The sequence below is a fragment of the Rattus rattus genome, chromosome 11 (genome assembly GCF_011064425.1).
Source record: "Rattus rattus isolate New Zealand chromosome 11, Rrattus_CSIRO_v1, whole genome shotgun sequence".
Classification (NCBI taxonomy): Eukaryota; Metazoa; Chordata; class Mammalia; order Rodentia; family Muridae; genus Rattus; species Rattus rattus.
In genome coordinates, this window is record NC_046164.1 from 21,125,124 (window position 1) to 21,143,586 (window position 18,463).

Consider the following 18,463-nt stretch of genomic DNA (forward strand, 5'->3'; position numbering starts at 1 on the left):
GTATACAGTCCTTCATTCTCATTGGGCTGAGTAACTCGTTACTGAGCAACCATAATGCATTTATATTCTTTAGTATGAATATACCACTATATATTTATCTTTTCTATTGTCGGTGATCTGGATGTGCCTGATTGGAGCTTTTTGTGACTAAAGCTGCTAGAAACTTTTTAAATATTTTTTTTTAATGTTTGGGGGGTTTGCCTGCATATATGTCTGTGAAGCATAGATATATGTGACAATGGAGGTCTGAAAGGATGCAGGATTCCCTGGAGTTTCAGATGGTCTTGAGCAGCCAAGTGAGTGCTGATAATCAAACCTAGGTCCTCTGGAAGAACAGCCAGTGTTCAACTGCTTTGCTTTTTGTTTGCTTGGTTGGTTGTTCTTTCTTTTTAGGGTTATTTGTTTGTTGAGACAAGGTCTCATGCTGTAGCCCTGTGACCTGGAACTCACTTCGCAGGTCAGGATCGGAACTCACAACGGTCCCACCTCAGTCTCTCAATAGTTGAGACTACAGGAGTGAGAGAGGCACCGCGTGCAGCTCGAACCATTCTTGCTTGTGCTCCCTCATGGCCAATCAAGTGTGTACATCGCCCAGCTGACCTGGAATTCTCGTCAGGAAGATGAGTCGACATTCCTTTTACATTTTTCTAGTGTAAAAATCCAGTTGAGTCAGCATCTTCAAGTGACAACTTGTCCTTCCGGGTGCTCTTCTGACATAAACTGTCTTCGTCAAGTGTCACCTCATTTCTGGTTTGCTGGAATAAATTTGGTCGTAATTTATTCCCCACTTGGCTCTTCTTTGTCAAGATTTTTTTTCCCTCTGCTATTCTCTAATTTAATTTACATTTTCAGACAGGATCTCACTATGTACCCCTAGTTAGTATGGAATTCACTAATGTAGATCTGATTGGCCTCACGAAGACCTGCCTGCCTCTGCCTTACTGCTACTGGCCTGTGCCAATGTGCAGTCAGACTAGCATCCCAGGCGTATGGGCACCAAATGCTCGCGTGATTTTGATGGAAGACAATGGGAGACTACTAGAGTAAGGCGATCCTCCTGCTCTCCTAGCCACCAATCATTCCCCAATTTCCTACCCCTCCGGGAGGCACACCCTCTAATGGCAAGTCTGGAACTGGGCAGGGCTGCTGCACGTCCTCTTCCCTCTGGTTCACTGACTACGCCTCTGTCCCCGCCCTCTCTCCGCCCCTCCAGAAGGGTGACCGGGCCTCCTCCGCTGGGTTGTGGCTCGGACAGGATGGCGGCAGCGACACCAACACAGACACCGGCTCCCGAGGGCAGCGGCTTGGGAATGGACGCGCGACTGGACCAGGAGACCGCGCAGTGGCTACGCTGGGACCGGGTAAGGGCCGATCTCCGGCTCTTGGGTTCCCTGGAGCTGTGACTTGCCGGGTAGGAAGCCGGGCCCAGCTTCCTTCCTTCCCTGCCCGGCCACACGTAGCCTGGTCGGCATAAACTGTGGCGGGACTGAGACAGCTGTGTGGCCCGCCCGGCTGCTAGACCGGGTAGAGGAGCGAGGTGGGAAGGGGCGAACGTAGAGGGACTGGGGCCCAGGGTAGTACACGCACAAAAAGATTTCTGAAGTTCTGTGACAGCCTGAGCATCCTCATCCATTCAGAATCCGCTCTGTCCCGCCTTTCCAGGACCCGGACTTCTCCACTGTTCAGACTACCTTTCCTGATTACATGGTTACTAAAGGGTCCTTGATGGACCAGGCTGACTGGGAGTTTTCCAGAGGAAAGGTGACAGGATACGCTTTGGTTCCAGATGCGTCTTTCCCCCGTAACTCTGTCTTATGGCTGAAGCAGTCAGGCGACCAGCTCCAGACATCACTTCCTTTGCCCTCTACAAGTTCTCTCTGACCTGTGCTTTTGTGTGCCTTGCTGCTTCCTCACTATGTTCCTCTTGCCTGTTGTGTTCTGCTGACTTTATTTCTCTTCTCGTTACTCCTGTGTGAACTTATTAGGCCTTTCCCGTCACCCAAGTGCAACTTATTTAATTCAAATATTCGCTCTAGACTGCCCTGTCTTTTCATTCCCATCTCTTACTGGGATTGGAAGAAACAAACCAGCAACCCCCTTACTGGTTTGTTTGTGTGTTTGTTTGTTTGTTTGTTTGTTTAAAGTCTGTCGGTGTCCAGAGCTGACTTCAGAAGGTGACACCCTTGCAGATCCACTGAACTGGTGTTCAGGGAAGGGTCTATGCTATATTTTAAAGCATTACCTTGAGATTATTGTTAAACATTGAGTCTTTCATTTTAATTGTGCATTGGCCTCTGAAAATTATGTAGCTGGTGCTGTGTGTCTCTGCTGCCTTCCATGGTGCACAGCATTATATAGTATTATACTACATGTCTATGGTAGATCCCTGAAACATTTATTGACTGGAGAGAGGCCATTTCCCCACTGAAAAGTCAGGCCTTCCTGTTTCCAGGATGCCAGTGCCAGCTCCTCATGGTGGTTTTTGTTTTGTTTTTCCTGGACAGTTAAAGCATTCCAGGATGTACAAGGGAAGGAAACTGTTTCTGATAACTTAGTAACTTGCATTGTGTGGCTTCCCCTAATGCCTGAGTTAAGAAACCTGATAGTCAGGCTACCACACCACTTGACTAAGTGAGTGGGGAAAGAACTGCTTCGCTCAGACTCTGAGACGGTTTTATCCCTCCTGATTGGAAAGGTGTCAGAGCTGTTCCTGTCATAGTGGCTAGGAAGTAGAGAATGTGGGAATACAGGAAGCCATTGTGGAAATATATCATCCTGTGACAAGTCCCAGTAACCTTGATCCTCCAACTAGCTCCCAGTTCCCACCTTTTGTCAGCTTCTCATAATCCCAGTACATTATGGGTCCATCAAAGGAGGGACCCTTTGATTCTATCAGACCCTGGGATCTTGGTCCTCAGAAGGTACTCACAGATGCACTCAGAAGTGAACAGAAAATGTAATTACTACAGAACATGGAATCTCTTGGAAAAGTACCTCTATGAGGTAGAGGTGGAAGGAAATTGTACTTTTCTCCTTTGGAGAGGCTTCATTGTTAATTTCCCAATCAGAGGTGTGTCTGTGTGATGTATGGTTGTGTCTGCGTTCATGTGCTTGTGTGGGTACCTGTGTGCATATTCATGCAGAGGCCAGAGGCTGAGGTCAAGTATCTTCCTCAGTCACTCTGCCTTAGTAAGGGTTTCCATTACTGTAAAGAGACACCATGACCAAAACAACTCTTACAAAGGACATTTAATTGGGGCTGGCTTACAGTTTCAGAGGTTCAGTCCATTCTCCCCATACCAGGAAGCATGGCAGCATTCAGGCAGGCATGGTGCTGGAGAAGGAGCTAAGAGTTCTACATCTTGTTCTGAAGGCAAATAGAAGCTGTCTTCCAGGCAGCTAGGAGGAAAGTCTCTCAAAGGCCACCTCCACAGTGACACACTTCCTCCAACAAGGCCACGCCTCCTAATAGTGCCACTCCCTGGGCCAAGCCTATTCAAACCACCTTATTTTTTTAAGACAGGGTCTCTCGTTGAATGTGGAGCTGACAGGCTAAACTGACTGACACTGTTTGTCTACCTCCAGAATTAGATGTACAGATAAACTGTGCTTGGCTAGGCTTGTTAGTGTATGCTGGGGATGCGAGGTCGGGTCTTAAAGCTTGCATAGCAAGCACTTTACTGGTAGAGTTGACTTTAGTCCATCTAAGTTACTTTAACTGGAGATGGACTCCTCTCTGGGAAGAACCCACCATTCATTCTTCAGGGAAGCTCCCACCAGCCAAAAGCACTGTTATTGTTGGCAAGGACCCTGGCTGTGCTCTCTGCAAGACTACTGTGTCCCCTCCCCTGTGCCTCCCTCTGCTGTCAGTTTCCATCACCCCCAGGTCTGACCCTTATCTCTGCTGCTCTCTTCTTGACTTTCTTTATCTCTTTGCTTTGTTCTCTCAGGCTGCTGAGTCTTTTCTAGCATCCAAGGCCAATTAAGACTTTTGAAATCTACTGTAGGCCTCAGAGAAGCCCTGGATATTGGGTGTGGCCAGGAAGTCTGTGTTGTCTCAGCCACTCAGCAGATGTCTGTTGAGCTCCTTTTGTATGCCAGCTGTGAGCCTTGCCTTAGGGCACCTGACAGTGTGATGGGTAAGCTGGTTCTCTTCAATTGGAATCTAGCATTTTTTTAATCAGAAGGTTGGTCTGGGTTCCTGTTGAAACTGGAACAATCTGGAACCATAGGCTTGATCCAGGAAGCCAAGGTTTTATTGCAACCACATTTCAAAGTTTACGGGGCCTTATCAAGCCCAGTGTTCATTTTATCAAATGATGACTACAAGTACTCCACTCCCGCATTCCCTCAACTCTTAATGTAAAAGTCCATGTGGGGTTAGGTAATTCTACAATCTTCACATCTCTTGCAATCGTTATGCAAAGAAAACAAGGCCATGTAAAATGTTCTTAAGTGATTCATGCTCTTATCTGTTTGCAATTCATGTAATAGAAAAGGCACTAGGATAATATTAATGTTCCTCATGCAGTTTGAGCAAGCCATTCAATTTCTGTAGTGTAAAATACTACCAAAGCCATCAGCTATTATTGGCCTGACTTGGAGTCATTGAAACATGACCAGATACGAAGGAAACACTTTGCAAAAACTATAAAGCATGACAAAAGTAAGGTTTTCATGAAACTGTCTGACCCTGGGAAAGTTTGAGGACCTTAGGGAAGGAGATGAACATCACAACTCAGTGTCAGACAAAGGCAAAGTAATTTAAAACCTTGAAAATTATTCAAGAGAGGTGCTAGCTGGTTCCCCTTTACAGATGGGGAAACTAGGTACTTTATAGCCTCTCAAGCATAGGGTTTGGAAGTAAATGATCTGAGACCTCCCTGAGTATGTTAGATGTCTGTTCTAAAACAGCATCTTGTTCATTTTCTCTAAAATTATTACCTCAGTTAGAAAGAGAACACAACTCGCATCATACTATCAAATTCCTGTTCAAAAACACCAGAAAATGTAAAAGCCCGTATTATTTATTTAGGTTTTCATAGAGGTTAGGTGTGTGTGTGTGTGTGTGTGTGTGTGTGTGTGTGTGTGTGTGTGTGTGTGTGTGTGTGTGTGTGTGTGTGTTTTGAGGGTGTGGTCTACCTTGTGGATTTTCTGTCATTCTCTTAACCAAGCTGTGCCTGGTATACCCATGTCTGTCTTTCAGAATCCTTTAACTTCAGAGTCAGTGAAGCAGCTCCTTGCTGAGGGTAATAAAGAAGAACTAGAGAAATGCTTTGGGGCCCGGATGGAGTTTGGCACAGCTGGTCTTCGAGCTCCTATGGGAGCAGGAATTTCTCGAATGAATGACCTGACTATCATCCAGACCACACAGGTACCACAAGTTTGTCATTGCTGGTTCCTCCTGGTGTATCTCCCTGAGTCCTGGGGATCTGATAGACTTAATTTGTTTTAGTTATGGATATGTCTTTGACTCTGACCAAATAAAGAAAGTACCCACCATTTAATCTATAAATGAGACTTGTGCAGTCCTTATTTAAAATTCATTAGCTTTCTATCCACCTAGCCAGCCATGGAACAAATTCATCGAATGCCCACTGTGTGCCAGGCATAGTGAATTGATATGACAAAGACAGATTCCCTTGTGGAGATTTTGTTCTTATACAGACCCATTGACTAAAGCGATGGTAGGGGGTATGAATAAATGAATATGCCAGCCAGAAGCTGTGTTGGCATTTATAAATGAACTGTGACTCAAACAAAGTAACTAGTCCCCACCCTATCCTGTCTGTCTAAAGAGAAGGTCAGTGTCACCTGGTGGGGGTATATATTGCTGTGGCCATATTTGGATAATCCAATTTCTCATACCTACTGTGAGGTGTGGGGCTTCTCTGGATTGAAGATGATTAACCTAGAACCTTTTCTCCTATATTCAACTCTATCTAATTTCCTGAAATGGAGAGATTAGGCTTCAGTTCATAGGCCACTGTGATCCACTTTTTTGCTAGAATAATGGATCCCTTCTGAGAGTGCTTCAGGGGTGCACATAAAGAGGAGTCCTTTGAAACCACAATGGAGAGATGTTTATAAGTGATCTATTCCGTCATCCACCCACTAGTGTGATCCTCAGAAGCCCTCTACTCTGCAGTGTTGCTCCTCATGGACCAGAGGATGCTCAGGGCTGAGAAAATGTCAGGAAAGCAGCAGATGCAACTTGAACATCTTAGGGGTCACCCCAGAAGTGAAGGAGAAAGGAATGGCCTGCTCTGGCTGTCACTCCAGCTGTGGGTGGCACGTCCTGACAGAACACTGGCATGCTGCTTGCTGGTCACATCTCTGTTCTCACGTTTACTGTGGCACTGACATTCTTGCTGCTGCTCCTTTGGGTATGAAGGCCAAGCCTAGTGGTACCTAAAACTGCCCCGCTTTGGTTAAGGAGCAGGTGCATATGAGTGAAGAGCATCTCAAAGAAGGGCAGAGACTGGAGGAAAACTGTTTGCCTTAGCGGTAGAGGTTATGATTTATTATGACAACTAATGCACATCTTTTTAATGCTCTGCTTGTGATTACTGGAAAGTACTTAATTTTAACCTGGATCATATCACTGACTAAGAACTCACTGGCCTATGAAATAGCCCATTCTAACTCAGGGCTAATCTAACTGGTTAAGATGGTTTCAGGATGCTGGCGAGACGGCTCAACAGTTAAGAGCACAGTTTGCTCTTGATGAGGACCCCAGTTTGGTTTCCAGCACCCATGTCAGGTGATTCACACTGCTTGTAACTCTAGCTCCAGAGGACCTGGCACCCTCTTGCTGGCCTTCATGAGCACTGTGGGCACCTGTACTCAAATGAGCACCTGTATACCTGTGTACCCACGCATGTACCCATGTACCGGCTCACACACATACATGTTTAAAATAATAAGAAAAGGGGCTTGAGAGACGGCTCCATGGCTAAGAATGCTTGCTGCTCCTGTGGCAGATTTGAGTTTGGTTCTCAACAGCTGCAGCCAGGGGCTTACAGCCGCCTGCAAACTCCAGGGACTCACACACCCTCTTCCAGCCCCCTGCACACATGTGGCACACACTTACCAGAAGCACACGCATGGAAATAATTAAAAAATAAGTTTTAAAAGATGATGTCATTAGTTTCATCCCAAACCCATCCTTTCCTTTCCTGACTTCATTCCTTCCTTTCTTTCTTTCTTCCTTTCTTCCTTCCTTCCTTCCTTTCTTTCTCTCTCTCTCTCTCTTTCTTTCTTTCTTTCTTCCTTTCTTTCCTTTCTTTCTTTTTTATTTTTAGCTTTTATGAATCATAGTTATATATTTTAAAGCCATGCGAGTTTTTGTTTTGTTTATTTGTAGCACTTTAATTCTGAAAACCTCCTCCATGCACGTGGAATAGTGTTGAGGTCACAGCACCAAGGCTGACCGGGAGAGTCAGGTATAATGTCACCATTGTAAGCTGTGAAGGGTCAGGCATCTGAATTCCTTCTTGGGAACCCACAAAACCAAGACATACCTCCTGACTTCACTGTCACTTTCGGAAGGTGTGCTGGATGCTGTGTTTGCTGTGGGGGAAGAAACATTCTACACTGACGGAACATTGCTAGCAAGGCTGGGATGTAACCCTCTACCAAAAGTCATAGGAATCCTCCATTATTTATAAATTTCCTTTAGTCAGAATGCAGTAAGGATTAGGTCACAACACTATTGCCCACTCAGCCAGAACTCTCAGACACCGTCCAGTGTCTAGATTGTTTAGATCCCAAGTTCACTGCTCTCTTGTGTCTGAGATCGATGTGATGCTGTTTGACACCTGAGATACAGAGATGGGATATTCCATCAGCTTGGAGCAGGTAGCAGTAGCCCCAGAACGCACGAGTTTGATTTGTATAGACAAGTATTACCCTATAAATGGACTAATTCCAGTCTCCTTTACATTTCTGGTTAATAGCATCCGAAACAAACAGACCAAACCGATTTTCATCAGTTAATTGTCAAAACTGTATAAACATGTTGGTTTTCTCTAGCTGATGTCACAGAGCAGAGAGGAGTCAGAAGTGCCTGCTGATGCTAGGCTGGAAGCAAGGAATGGGGTCTTTGAAGGAAATGATGATTTAAGTCATGGACATCTGGACACCAAAAGATAAGCTTGGTGTTATTTCTCAGACACCATTTATTTTTTCTTTTGAGACAGGGTCTCTTACTGGTCTAGAACTCACCAAGTAGGCTAGGCTGGCTGGCTAGGGAGCCCCATGGATCTAGGAGCTGCCTCTGTCTCCCCAGTACTGGGATTGTAAGCATGTGCCACCATACTTTTTTTTTTTTTAAAGTTGGCTTCTGGGTATCAAATTATCAAATGCAGGTCCTCGGGCTCACAGGGCAAAGCCTGGCCTGCTTATTGCTCATTTAAGTCCTAGGTGGTACATATTACTGGTGTTACTATACTAAGACATGGAAACTAGGCAAAAGATAGAAAAATTTGTCTCTTCCTCAATGGTAGCAGAGTAGAGTTCAAATCCATTTTCTGGCCCCAGAAAGGCATGCATATATATATATATATATATATATATATATATATATATATATCTTCTACCCTACACTGAGCCACCTGTCACTACATCTAGATGTCCCAGCCATAGTCTGCAGGTCATTAGGTCTGAACATGAGTCGGCCCTTGCTCTTTGTGTTCCCATCTATAAGATGGAAATTCTGAGCAAGTTGGTCAAGACCTGGAGATGTTAAATTCAGCACAGCCTGAGTTAGAGTAGACGGTCCCAAAAAGCTGTTTTCTTCTAACTGTTCAGTCTGCATGTGAATCCTATGAACATGAGTAAAATATAATTTTGGGCTGATTCTTACATCATACATATAAAATATGTGCTTTTAATCCCTGGGCTACTTTCAGGGATTTTGCAGGTACCTGGAAAAGCAGTTCAGTGACCTCAAGCAGAGGGGCGTGGTGATCAGCTTCGATGGGAGAGCTCACCCTGCCAGTGGAGGCAGCAGCAGAAGGTATTTAGGTTTTGGGAGTGGGGTGGGGGTGGGGGCTTTGGGATGGAACCTGGAGACATTTTTTCAGAAAAAGGATTTTTCATAATTTCTTTTATACTTTTATTTTGAGTCATCATTTCAATAGTTTGATGTGAATTATGTGAGTATGTTGTGTGTGTGCACACACACGCTTGTGCACATATGGGTGCAGGCGCTCACAGAGGCCAGAGACGCTAGGTCCCATCTAGCTGGGGTTATAGGCAGTTGCAAACCTTTGTAATAATAGTACAGATTTGTAACCACTCACCCATCTCTCCAGCCACTGCCACTTGATTTTTTTCTTAATGACTTGACTTTAAACCCATAATTACTTAGCTGTTAAAAGTAATGGTAGGGCTGGGCAAGCCCAGCACTGGGGAAGCAGAGGCAGGCAGATCTCTGTGACTTCGAGGCCAGCCTGGTCTACAAAGCAAGTTCCAGGACAGCCAGGGCTACACAGAGAAACCCTGAGTTGAACTGCTCCCTGTCCCCAAGAAAAGACGGGATAGCCTGGGCCTTTAATCCCAGCACTCAGGAAACAGATTGGGAGGACTTCTTGAGTTCAAGGGCAGCCTGGGCTACACAGCAAGTTCTAAGACAGCCAAGGATACACAGAGAGACCTGGTCTCAAAAAACAAACAAACAAAAAACAAAAAATAAAAACAAAAAAAAACCCAAAAAAAACAAAAAACAACAAGCAAACAAAAATGATGGGGGAAAATGGTTCAAACTGTCCTCTCCTGTGCCTCCACGTAACTCCTCCCTGCTATTTATGGGCGTCATTGCCTCCTCCTTTCCTGACAGATGCCTTTCTCATGGTGAGCTTTGTGACAGTTTCAGACCAAGACTCCGGTTCAGTTGCAGGCACGTGATGCTGAAGACACTGATGGCAGTAAGGGCAGTAGTTTCTTGAATGCTGATCCGGTGTTTACCATTTGAGTTGCCCCAGACAACACTGTTTAAGGACAGCTCTTGTGGACTGGAGAGAAGGCTCAGAGGTTAAGAGAGCACTGACTGCTCTTCCAGAGGGCCTGAGTTCAATTCCCAGCAACTAGATGGTGGTTCACAACCATGTACAATGGGATCTGATGCCCTCTTCTGGAGTGTCTGACAGCTACAGTGTACTCATAAATAAAATAAAATAAATCTTAAAAAATAAAACAAAACAAAAAACCCAGTTCTTTCTCTGCTCATGGAGCTGTGGTATTTGCTGGAAGTGACCAGAATTTACCAATTCTTTTTGGGTTTGTGACTCCTGCCTTTGCTATGCAGACACGCACACACACACACACACACACACACACACACACACACACACACACACACATCTTATATTTAAATAAAACGACACCTAGTCAGAGTCTGTATGAGGTGTGTACTGAATTGTGACAGTGATCTGGGCTCCTAAGCCTCTACATAGCAACACATGATGTCACTGCAGCTGGACCATTCTTTGTGGTGGGGGACTGTCCTATTAGTGTAAGGGGTTTAGTAGTACTCTAGCCATGAATTCCCATTAATTGTCAGCAGCACAAACCCTCCCCCAAGCATGACGACTGACTGTGCCTCCACATCAAAAATCCTTGAGAAGGACAGATGAGCCGAAACGGGAACCACTGACATAGACCCAGATGGACAGAGTTGAAAGACTTTAAGGCAAGGCAAGCCTGGCTTACATGCTCAGTGGTCTTGGGCATGTGGCAAGGTGACCTCAGGCCTTTATCCTAAACAAAAGAGGGGAGGAGAGGACCCCAGCAGTCTCAGCTTTAGTGTTCTTCCTCTTTTTTTTTTTTTTTTCCCCCCAGAGCTGGGGACCGAACCCAGGGCCTTGCGCTTGCTAGGCAAGCGCTCTGTTAGTGGAGGGTTTGCCTAGCACAAAAGAAGCCCTGGGTTCCATCCCACCATGTTTGTTCATTGTTCCTACTGCCATGGGAAGCTCTGACCCCAACTCTCCTTTTTTGTCCCTGTTTCTACATTTCTAGGTTTGCCCGGCTGGCTGCGACTGCATTTATCAGCCAAGGGGTTCCTGTGCACCTCTTCTCTGACATAACTCCAACCCCCTTTGTGGTAAGTAACCATTTCCCTTCTAACTACTTGTCAGAGGGCTGCAGCGTGTAGCCTACAGTTGATGCCAATGAATGCTCAGTTTATGGGTTAAGGATATAAAAGACTAGCAACAGTAACCGCTAATAAAATGGAGCAGTTGCAGCAGTACCCTGCCATGAAGTTATATGAGTGTGGGCCCTGCTGAAAGAGCTAAGACACATACTATCTTCCTGGACCACTAGTAACTGAAACAGAACAAGACACCACAGGCAAGGGGTTGCATGATGCTGCATGATGCTTGGATGGGACATGAGACGCTGAACAGCATGTTATGATATTGGGTGATAAAGGGGGATGAATGGCTCCAAACAAGTACAGTTGGCATCTCCATTCTGCTTAATCATTGTTAAGAACCATCTCTTGCTCTGCTTAGCCTTACACAGTGTCACACCTGAAACTCTGTGCCGGAATCATGATCACTGCCTCGCATAATCCAAAGCAGGACAATGGCTATAAGGTACCTCCCCCAACCCCATCCCCCACATACACGCTCTCTCCTCGCTATTTGGGAGTGAGTGCTCTGCATCCTGAACCTGCTAAATGCATTCCTGGCTTCTCTAGGTCTACTGGGACAACGGAGCTCAAATCATCTCACCACATGATCGAGGCATTTCTCAGGCTATTGAGGAAAATCTAGAGCCCTGGCCTCAGGCTTGGGACGAGTCTTTGATTGACAGTAGTTCCCTTCTTCACAATCCCAGCACATCCATCAGTAATGACTACTTTGAAGACCTTAAAAAATACTGTTTTCACAGGTAACTAGAATGTGGCTTCACTTCAGCTAATGCGACTCAGCCGAAATTCTATCAATGTTTGGTTTTTGATTTGATCCCTTCTACCTGGTGCGTACGCTGTAGCTACATGTGTATGGGACAGCAATAGAACTGGCCACTTTTTCTTGAAGGAACCGGTATCAAATCCTCAGGGCTTTGCTGGCTACCTAGAGCCTGACTTCACCCCTCAGTCATGCTATCCTAGTATCCAAGCAGCACAAGTGACTGGTCGTGAAGCCACACTGAGGTGGCTTTATTTACAGAAGCAGTTAGCCAATGCACAGTGGGCTCTAGTTTGAAGTGTTTTAAACTACACATATACATTTGTAGCTGTGTCTATTTATATGCTTGTCTGGATACAACTATATGAATATATGTGTATTAAAAAATACGTTCGGGGCTGGGAAGATGGTTTCATGTGCAAGCGCACTTACTAGTGTGGGGACTTGGGTTCTAATCCCTAGTATGCATGTGTGGTCATACGGTATGTGCTATGGCGCCTGTTCGTTCAGCCTTGGGTAAACTTGGTAGTCACAGTCAGGTACTGAGTGGGAGGGTTTACTGCTTATTGCCTCTCTGAAACTGAAATTCAGTTTCTGGTTGTCTGGTGCTGTGCTCATTATATAACCTGGGCATGGCTACTCCAGTGCAGAGTAGACTCGAATCCCATCTAAGGGAAAAACCACACTGGCTTAGGGTCTCCCTGGACCATGGGATAGAGATCTGAGTTTCCAGGTCCCTGGATTTTTTTTTTCCTTTACAAAAGAAATCTCTAAAATAGGGGTTATCCTTTCCTCCCGCTGGTACGAGTTGCAAACAAGATACACCTGTGAGCTTTTCCTCGGCCCTCTCTGTCAGTTTCACAAACACGGAGAGTTGACGGGTGTTCGTTTGTTTTGTGTCACTGTAAGTAGCATGGGAAAACGACAGTTACTTGCGTGTGTAAAATAACCCTCCTGTATAATATAGCACATGCATCCACAAGGTTGAGGGTGATCAGCAAGCGGCCCTCCGAGAACATAAGAGCGGTTGGTATCCCCACCTGCAGCCTGTGGTAATAACATGGGACCCCACGTTCAAGCTTGTGCTCCACTTATCAGATTCATCACCCCCCCAATTGTTTTTTTTGTTTTTTTTTTTTCTATTCTTTTTTTCGGAGCTGGGGACCGAATCCAGGGCCTTGCGCTTGCTAGGCAAGCGCTCTACCACTGAGCCAAATCCCCAACCTCTGCCCCCCCAATTGTTAGAAAAGCATAAAATCTCACTTTCATTTATACCCTTAGTTAGGAAAAACTTTTTTCATGTTTATTTGATCTATATTTATTGTTTCTGTGTATCAGCTTGTCTTTTGAATTTAGCAAACTTCTCTATTTAGAAAAAACATAGTCTTGTTTCTTTCAAGTGTCTACTCTCCCTGTTGTTAACTTTGACATTTTTTTTTTTTTTTGGCAGTTTTTGTGGTTTTATTTGAACACAAAACAGGCACACAAACCATCTATTCATTCTCTTCGCTGCGTAGCCTGGCGTTGGGATTGGTGACTCTGATAGCCAGCTGTGCTGCTCTTTCTACGATGGCTTTTCGGTTCTTAGAGGACACATTGTGAGCAATCTCAGCACAGTAAGATTTGTTGCACATCAGCAGCACTTCCAGCTCCTTGACATTGTGGACCAGAAACTTCCGGAAGCCGCTAGGCAGCATGTGCTTGGTTTTCTTGTTACTCCCGTAACCAATGTTGGGCATCAGGATCTGGCCCTTGAATCTTCTCCGCACCCTGTTGTCGATGCCTCTGGGTTTCCGCCAGTTTCGCTTAATTTTCACATATCGGTCCGACTGGTGCCTGATGAACTTCTTGGTCCTCTTTTTGACGATCTTGGGCTTCACCAGAGGCCGAAGGGCAGCCATGATGCCGCAAAACAGATGGCAGCCACCTCGCAGGCAGCGCCGAGGAAGCAACTTTGACATTTTTTAATTGAAACTTTTTTTGGAAGCTTTTAAACAACTTCGTTAATATGTAGTTGTCTTTTAATTCTTGGTTTCTGGGTTTTATTCAGACTTTAAAAAGACTTTATACCAAGATTATAAGAAAAATAAATTCTGCTCTTTGAACTTTTGTGTTGGCATTCGGCGATAACGATTCTCTCAAGTCATCGGTGCTCCTGTGTGGATGGCATAGCTTAGGTCTCTCTGAAAAGCTCAAGCTGTGCCAGCCACACATACTGAAGCATCTTTCTCCCAGTCTTAAATGCCCCAGTGCATGGTATTTCCTAAACTCTGCCCTCTGGAGCGACTTCTTTACTTCCGTTTCCGTTTTCCGTTTTCTCTTACTCTAGGACTGTGAACAGGGAGAGCCAGGTGAAGTTTGTGCACACATCCGTCCATGGCGTGGGTCATGAGTTTGTGCAGTCGGCGTTCAAAGCTTTCGATCTCAATCCTCCTGAAGCTGTCCCCCAACAGAAAGATCCAGATCCCGAGTTTCCAACTGTCAAGTACCCAAATCCTGAGGAGGGTAAAGGTGTCTTGGTAACCTACTTTTATTAAATAATGGGCTCTACCTTTTAAACTTTAAACCACTCTCAAGTACATTGTGTTTTTATTGTGCTGGGAAAAAAATGAACTATATCTCTGTATGTATGTATGTTGGATGATCACTAATTCCTTTTTTTTTTTTTTTTTTAAATATATTTGCTTTTATTTCTATGAGTACACTATAGCTGTCTTCAGACACACCAGAAGAGGGCATCAGATCCCATTACAGATGGTTGTGAGCCACCATGTGGTTGCTGGGAATTGAACTCAGGACCTCTGGAAGAGCAGCCAGTGCTTCTAGCCAATGACACATCTATCTCTCCAGCCCCGGTCACTAATTTCTTAAAGGAACTTTCAAACTTGACATCTTGCATGCAGATATAAGAGCTAAAGTAAAAAATATGCTCTAAATTAGATTAGATATTCGTTGACAGTTCCTCTATTGCCAAGAAGTAGGGCTACAGAATGGAGAGGTCTTTCATGTTTTAATTTTCTACTCTCTTGTTAAAGAGTGTTATTGTGCCTCACATACCATTTCAAGCATTAGATAATAATGATACTGTAAGAGTTGGTTTGCCTAGAAATACCAGTCCAGCCACAAGGCTGTCACTGCTCTGTGTGGTCAGTGGAACTCTCAGTATCTGACCTACAACTCAGGAAGATGAAATATAATCTGGCTAAGCGAACCCAGTTCCAGGAAGGAGAGAAAAAAATAAAAAGAAACAGAAAACAAAACAACGACAACAACCCCCACCCCTGCAGTCCCAATTGGGGGAAAGGCCTTTTTAGCTCGTAAGAATTTGCAAATCTTAGGGTTGGGGATTTAGCTCAGTGGTAGAGCGCTTGCCTAGCAATCGCAAGGCCCTGGGTTCGGTCCCCAACTCCGAAAAAAGAAAAAAAGAAAAAAAAATTGCAAATCTTAAGGACTACAGTGTACTCCGTGTTTTTCCTTAAGTAATCTTTTATTTTCTGAACTTTATTTTTCAGACTTTATCTTTCGAGCTGGCTGACAAAATCAAGGCCAAAATTGTGTTAGCCAATGACCCAGATGCCGACAGACTTGCTGTGGCCGAGAAGCAAGACAGGTGAAATTAACTTTGTCTGTGTCATGAAAACTATACAGACCGCCATCTTTAGCAATACCGTGTTTGCAGGGAGGCAGAGTCTAAGTGGGACGCCTTCCGTTTAATTATTTTTGTTTTTACAACAAAACCTCTGGTGGATTCCTCTCACAGGACAATTGGCTGATCCTAAGGGCTGGGCGATCGCGTGTGCCGGGGCTGGACACGACTCTTTGTGACACCTTCCCTTTATGACTGAACTTAGTACATGAAGGCTTCCATGCTCAATAAGGCAAAGTCCTTTGCAGGATGCTGGCTTTTCAGTTCAGGTCTGCCAGTGAGTGGATTTAATAAAGCACCAGACCTCCAGGGCAGCATTGAATGTAGGGAAACAGACAGGCAGCCGTGTAATGCTTAAGACAAGTATCACCATGTGGTCTAGGCAAAGGAAAATAAATGCCTGATACAGTTCCAAACTCCAGCCTTTGCCAAAGATGGAAATCGACGGGTCCCGTGTCATCCCTGGGATGCTAACTGTAGACCATCTTCAAAGATGTTATGTTTGTCTGGAAGCATTGGCTGATACAGATGTTTGTGATGTTGTAGGTCCACTTCAACCCAGTTAATTATTTTTTTCTTATTTATTTATTTATTTATTTATTTATTTATTTATTTATTTATGTTTTTTTGAGACTGGGTTTCTCTGTGGTACAATCCTGGCTGTCCTAGAACTCACTTTGTAGACCAGGCTGGCCGTGAACTCACAGAAATCTGCCTGCCTCTGCCTCCCAAGGGCTGGGATCCAAGGTGAGAGTGAGCAGGCTGAGCTCAGCCCAGTAATTTAAAGGCAGGAACAGTTTTATAGGAAGCACGTCCACCGAGCTTCTTTTGCCTAGCTCCGGGACTTGTGTGCCGTCCTAAAGTTTGCTGAGACAAAGCCCTGTTGCCTTGCAGTGGCGAGTGGAGAGTGTTCTCAGGCAATGAGCTGGGGGCCCTGCTGGGATGGTGGCTCTTCACTTCCTGGAAAGAAAAGAACCAAGGTCAAAGTAACCTCAAAGATACATACATGTTGTCCAGCACCGTTTCCTCCAAAATCCTGCGGGCCATAGCTTTAAAGGAGGGCTTTCATTTCGAGGTAAGGTGTTTGGGGGACTTGGGCTTCTCTGCTTCCCAAGAATTCTACCCGCTTCTTTCATTTTTCCTGTTAGATTTTTGGGACAGGGTTTTATATAGCCCAGGCTGGCCTTGAACTTCATATGTAGCCCAGGCTGGCCTTGAACTTCATATGTAACCAAGGATGACCTTGACCTTCTGATCCCTCAACTTGTGCCTGCCCACTGCTAGGATTTTAGGCACATCCACCACACCCAGCACAACATCCACCACACCAGTGTGGTGCTAGGGATCTGAGGGCTAGGCAAGCTCTCTCTACCAATTGAGCATCATCCCCCTGCCCCAAAACATTTCTTTTCTCTTTTGTGTTATCTGTTTAGGAAACATTAACTGGCTTCAAGTGGATGGGAAACAGAGCCAAACAGCTAATAGACCAGGGGAAGACCGTCCTATTTGCATTTGAAGAAGCTATTGGTAAGAAGCATAATAAGGTTCACAGTGTGTGTGTGTGTGTGTGTGTGTGTGTGTGTGTGTGTGTGTGTGTGTGTACTTTAAACAATTATTATATATACATAATAACAAATGAGATCAATATTTGAATTTGAGCTCAACAAATCCCAATAAAAAAAGTGGTAACCAGCCATTTTGGTTACCCACCTCTTTTTGTCTTCCCTTTATTCTCCTGACTCCCCACTTCCTTCCCCTGTCTCCTCACAGGCTTGGGTCAGGGTCCTGTTCACACCGGACTCTCCCATATGTCTCTGCCTCTGGCTATGTTTTCTCTTACATCTACAATGAGCCTTCTCCCCCACTATCCCTAGGAGTGGTTATGGCCTTCCTTTCTTCTTTCTTCCTTTCATTTACTGATAAAAGTCTAATGTGTCCACGCTGAGAGTGCCCAGGGAACAGAAGGCAGCTCTGTGGCCTCATGTTGTCACAGTCACGGACATAGGAAAGAACACTGAAAGTGTAACCACAATCACTGCAAAGCCCTTATCCTAAACTCTAGTCAGTATACATTAGAGGAAAGGGAAGCCAGGTGTGAGCACAAGACATTCTGTTGTTCATGCAAATGCGTGCATAGCTGTTACCTTTGTAAAAACTATCACCCACTTTCCGTTCTGCATCCTCCTTAAAGTGAAGAGACACTTGTTTTTGTTTTTTTTTGTTTTTTGTTTTTTTTGTTTTTTTATTAACTTGAATATTTCTTATATACATTTCGAGTGTTATTCCCTTTCCCGGTTTCTGGGCAAACATCCCCCTCCCCCCTCCCTTTCCTTATGGGTGTTCCCCTCCCCACCCTCCCCCCATTGCCGCCCTCCCCCCAACAGTCTAGTTCACTGGGGATTCAGTATTAGCAGGACCCAGGGCTTCCCCTTCCACTGGTGCTCTTACTAGGATATTCATTGCTACCTATGAGGTCAGAGTCCAGGGTCAGTCCATGTATAGTCTTTAGGTAGTGGCTTAGTCCCTGGAAGCTCTGGTTGCTTGGCATTGTTGTACATATGGGGTCTCGAGCCCGGTCTCGAGCCCCTTCAAGCTCTTCCAGTTCTTTCTCTGATTCCTTCAACGGGGGTCCTATTCTCAGTTCAGTGGTTTGCTGCTGGCATTCGCCTCTGTATTTGCTGTATTCTGGCTGTGTCTCTCAGGAGCGATCTACACTTCTGCACTTCTTTGCTTCATCCATCTTGTCTAATTGGGTGGCTGTATATATATGGGCCACATGTGGGGCAGGCTCTGAATGGATGTTCCTTCAGTCTCTGTTTTAATCTTTGCCTCTCTCTTCCCTGCCAAGGGTGTTCTTGTTCCCCTTTTAAAGAAGGAGTGAAGCATTCACATTTTGATC

General features: G+C 45.0%; 2 protein-coding genes across 3 annotated transcripts in view; one reads left to right on the forward strand and one right to left on the reverse strand.

The window, feature by feature from the left end:
- Positions 1-1,204: 1,204 nt before the first annotated feature.
- Pgm2 (phosphoglucomutase 2) overlaps positions 1,205-18,463 on the forward strand; it is a 37,443-nt gene continuing 20,184 nt past the window's right edge. Inside the window, exons 1-11 of one of the 2 annotated variants that reach the window (XM_032916177.1) lie at positions 1,248-1,361; positions 3,951-4,139; positions 5,207-5,374; positions 8,913-9,019; positions 11,020-11,104; positions 11,517-11,600; positions 11,705-11,898; positions 14,248-14,437; positions 15,431-15,528; positions 16,459-16,639; positions 16,998-17,091. In XM_032916177.1, coding sequence (XP_032772068.1) covers positions 5,288-5,374; positions 8,913-9,019; positions 11,020-11,104; positions 11,517-11,600; positions 11,705-11,898; positions 14,248-14,437; positions 15,431-15,528; positions 16,459-16,639; positions 16,998-17,091 — 1,120 coding nt within the window. In that variant the 5' untranslated portion in view covers positions 1,248-1,361; positions 3,951-4,139; positions 5,207-5,287. Of the gene's footprint in view, positions 1,362-3,950; positions 4,140-5,206; positions 5,375-8,912; positions 9,020-11,019; positions 11,105-11,516; positions 11,601-11,704; positions 11,899-14,247; positions 14,438-15,430; positions 15,529-16,458; positions 16,640-16,997; positions 17,092-18,463 lie in introns of both variants that reach the window. The other variant, XM_032916176.1, reaches the window with a different exon arrangement.
- LOC116912221 (60S ribosomal protein L32) lies at positions 13,349-13,862 on the reverse strand. The gene has a single exon (XM_032916178.1). It carries the CDS (start codon positions 13,817-13,819, stop codon positions 13,412-13,414), a length of 408 nt encoding a protein of 135 aa, XP_032772069.1. The 5' UTR covers positions 13,820-13,862; the 3' UTR covers positions 13,349-13,411.

What these genes read in the sequence shown, in the direction of transcription:
- LOC116912221 (XM_032916178.1), bottom strand. Translation starts at nt 13,819, where the DNA reads ATGGCTGCCCTTCGGCCTCTGGTGAAGCCCAAGATCGTCAAAAAGAGG.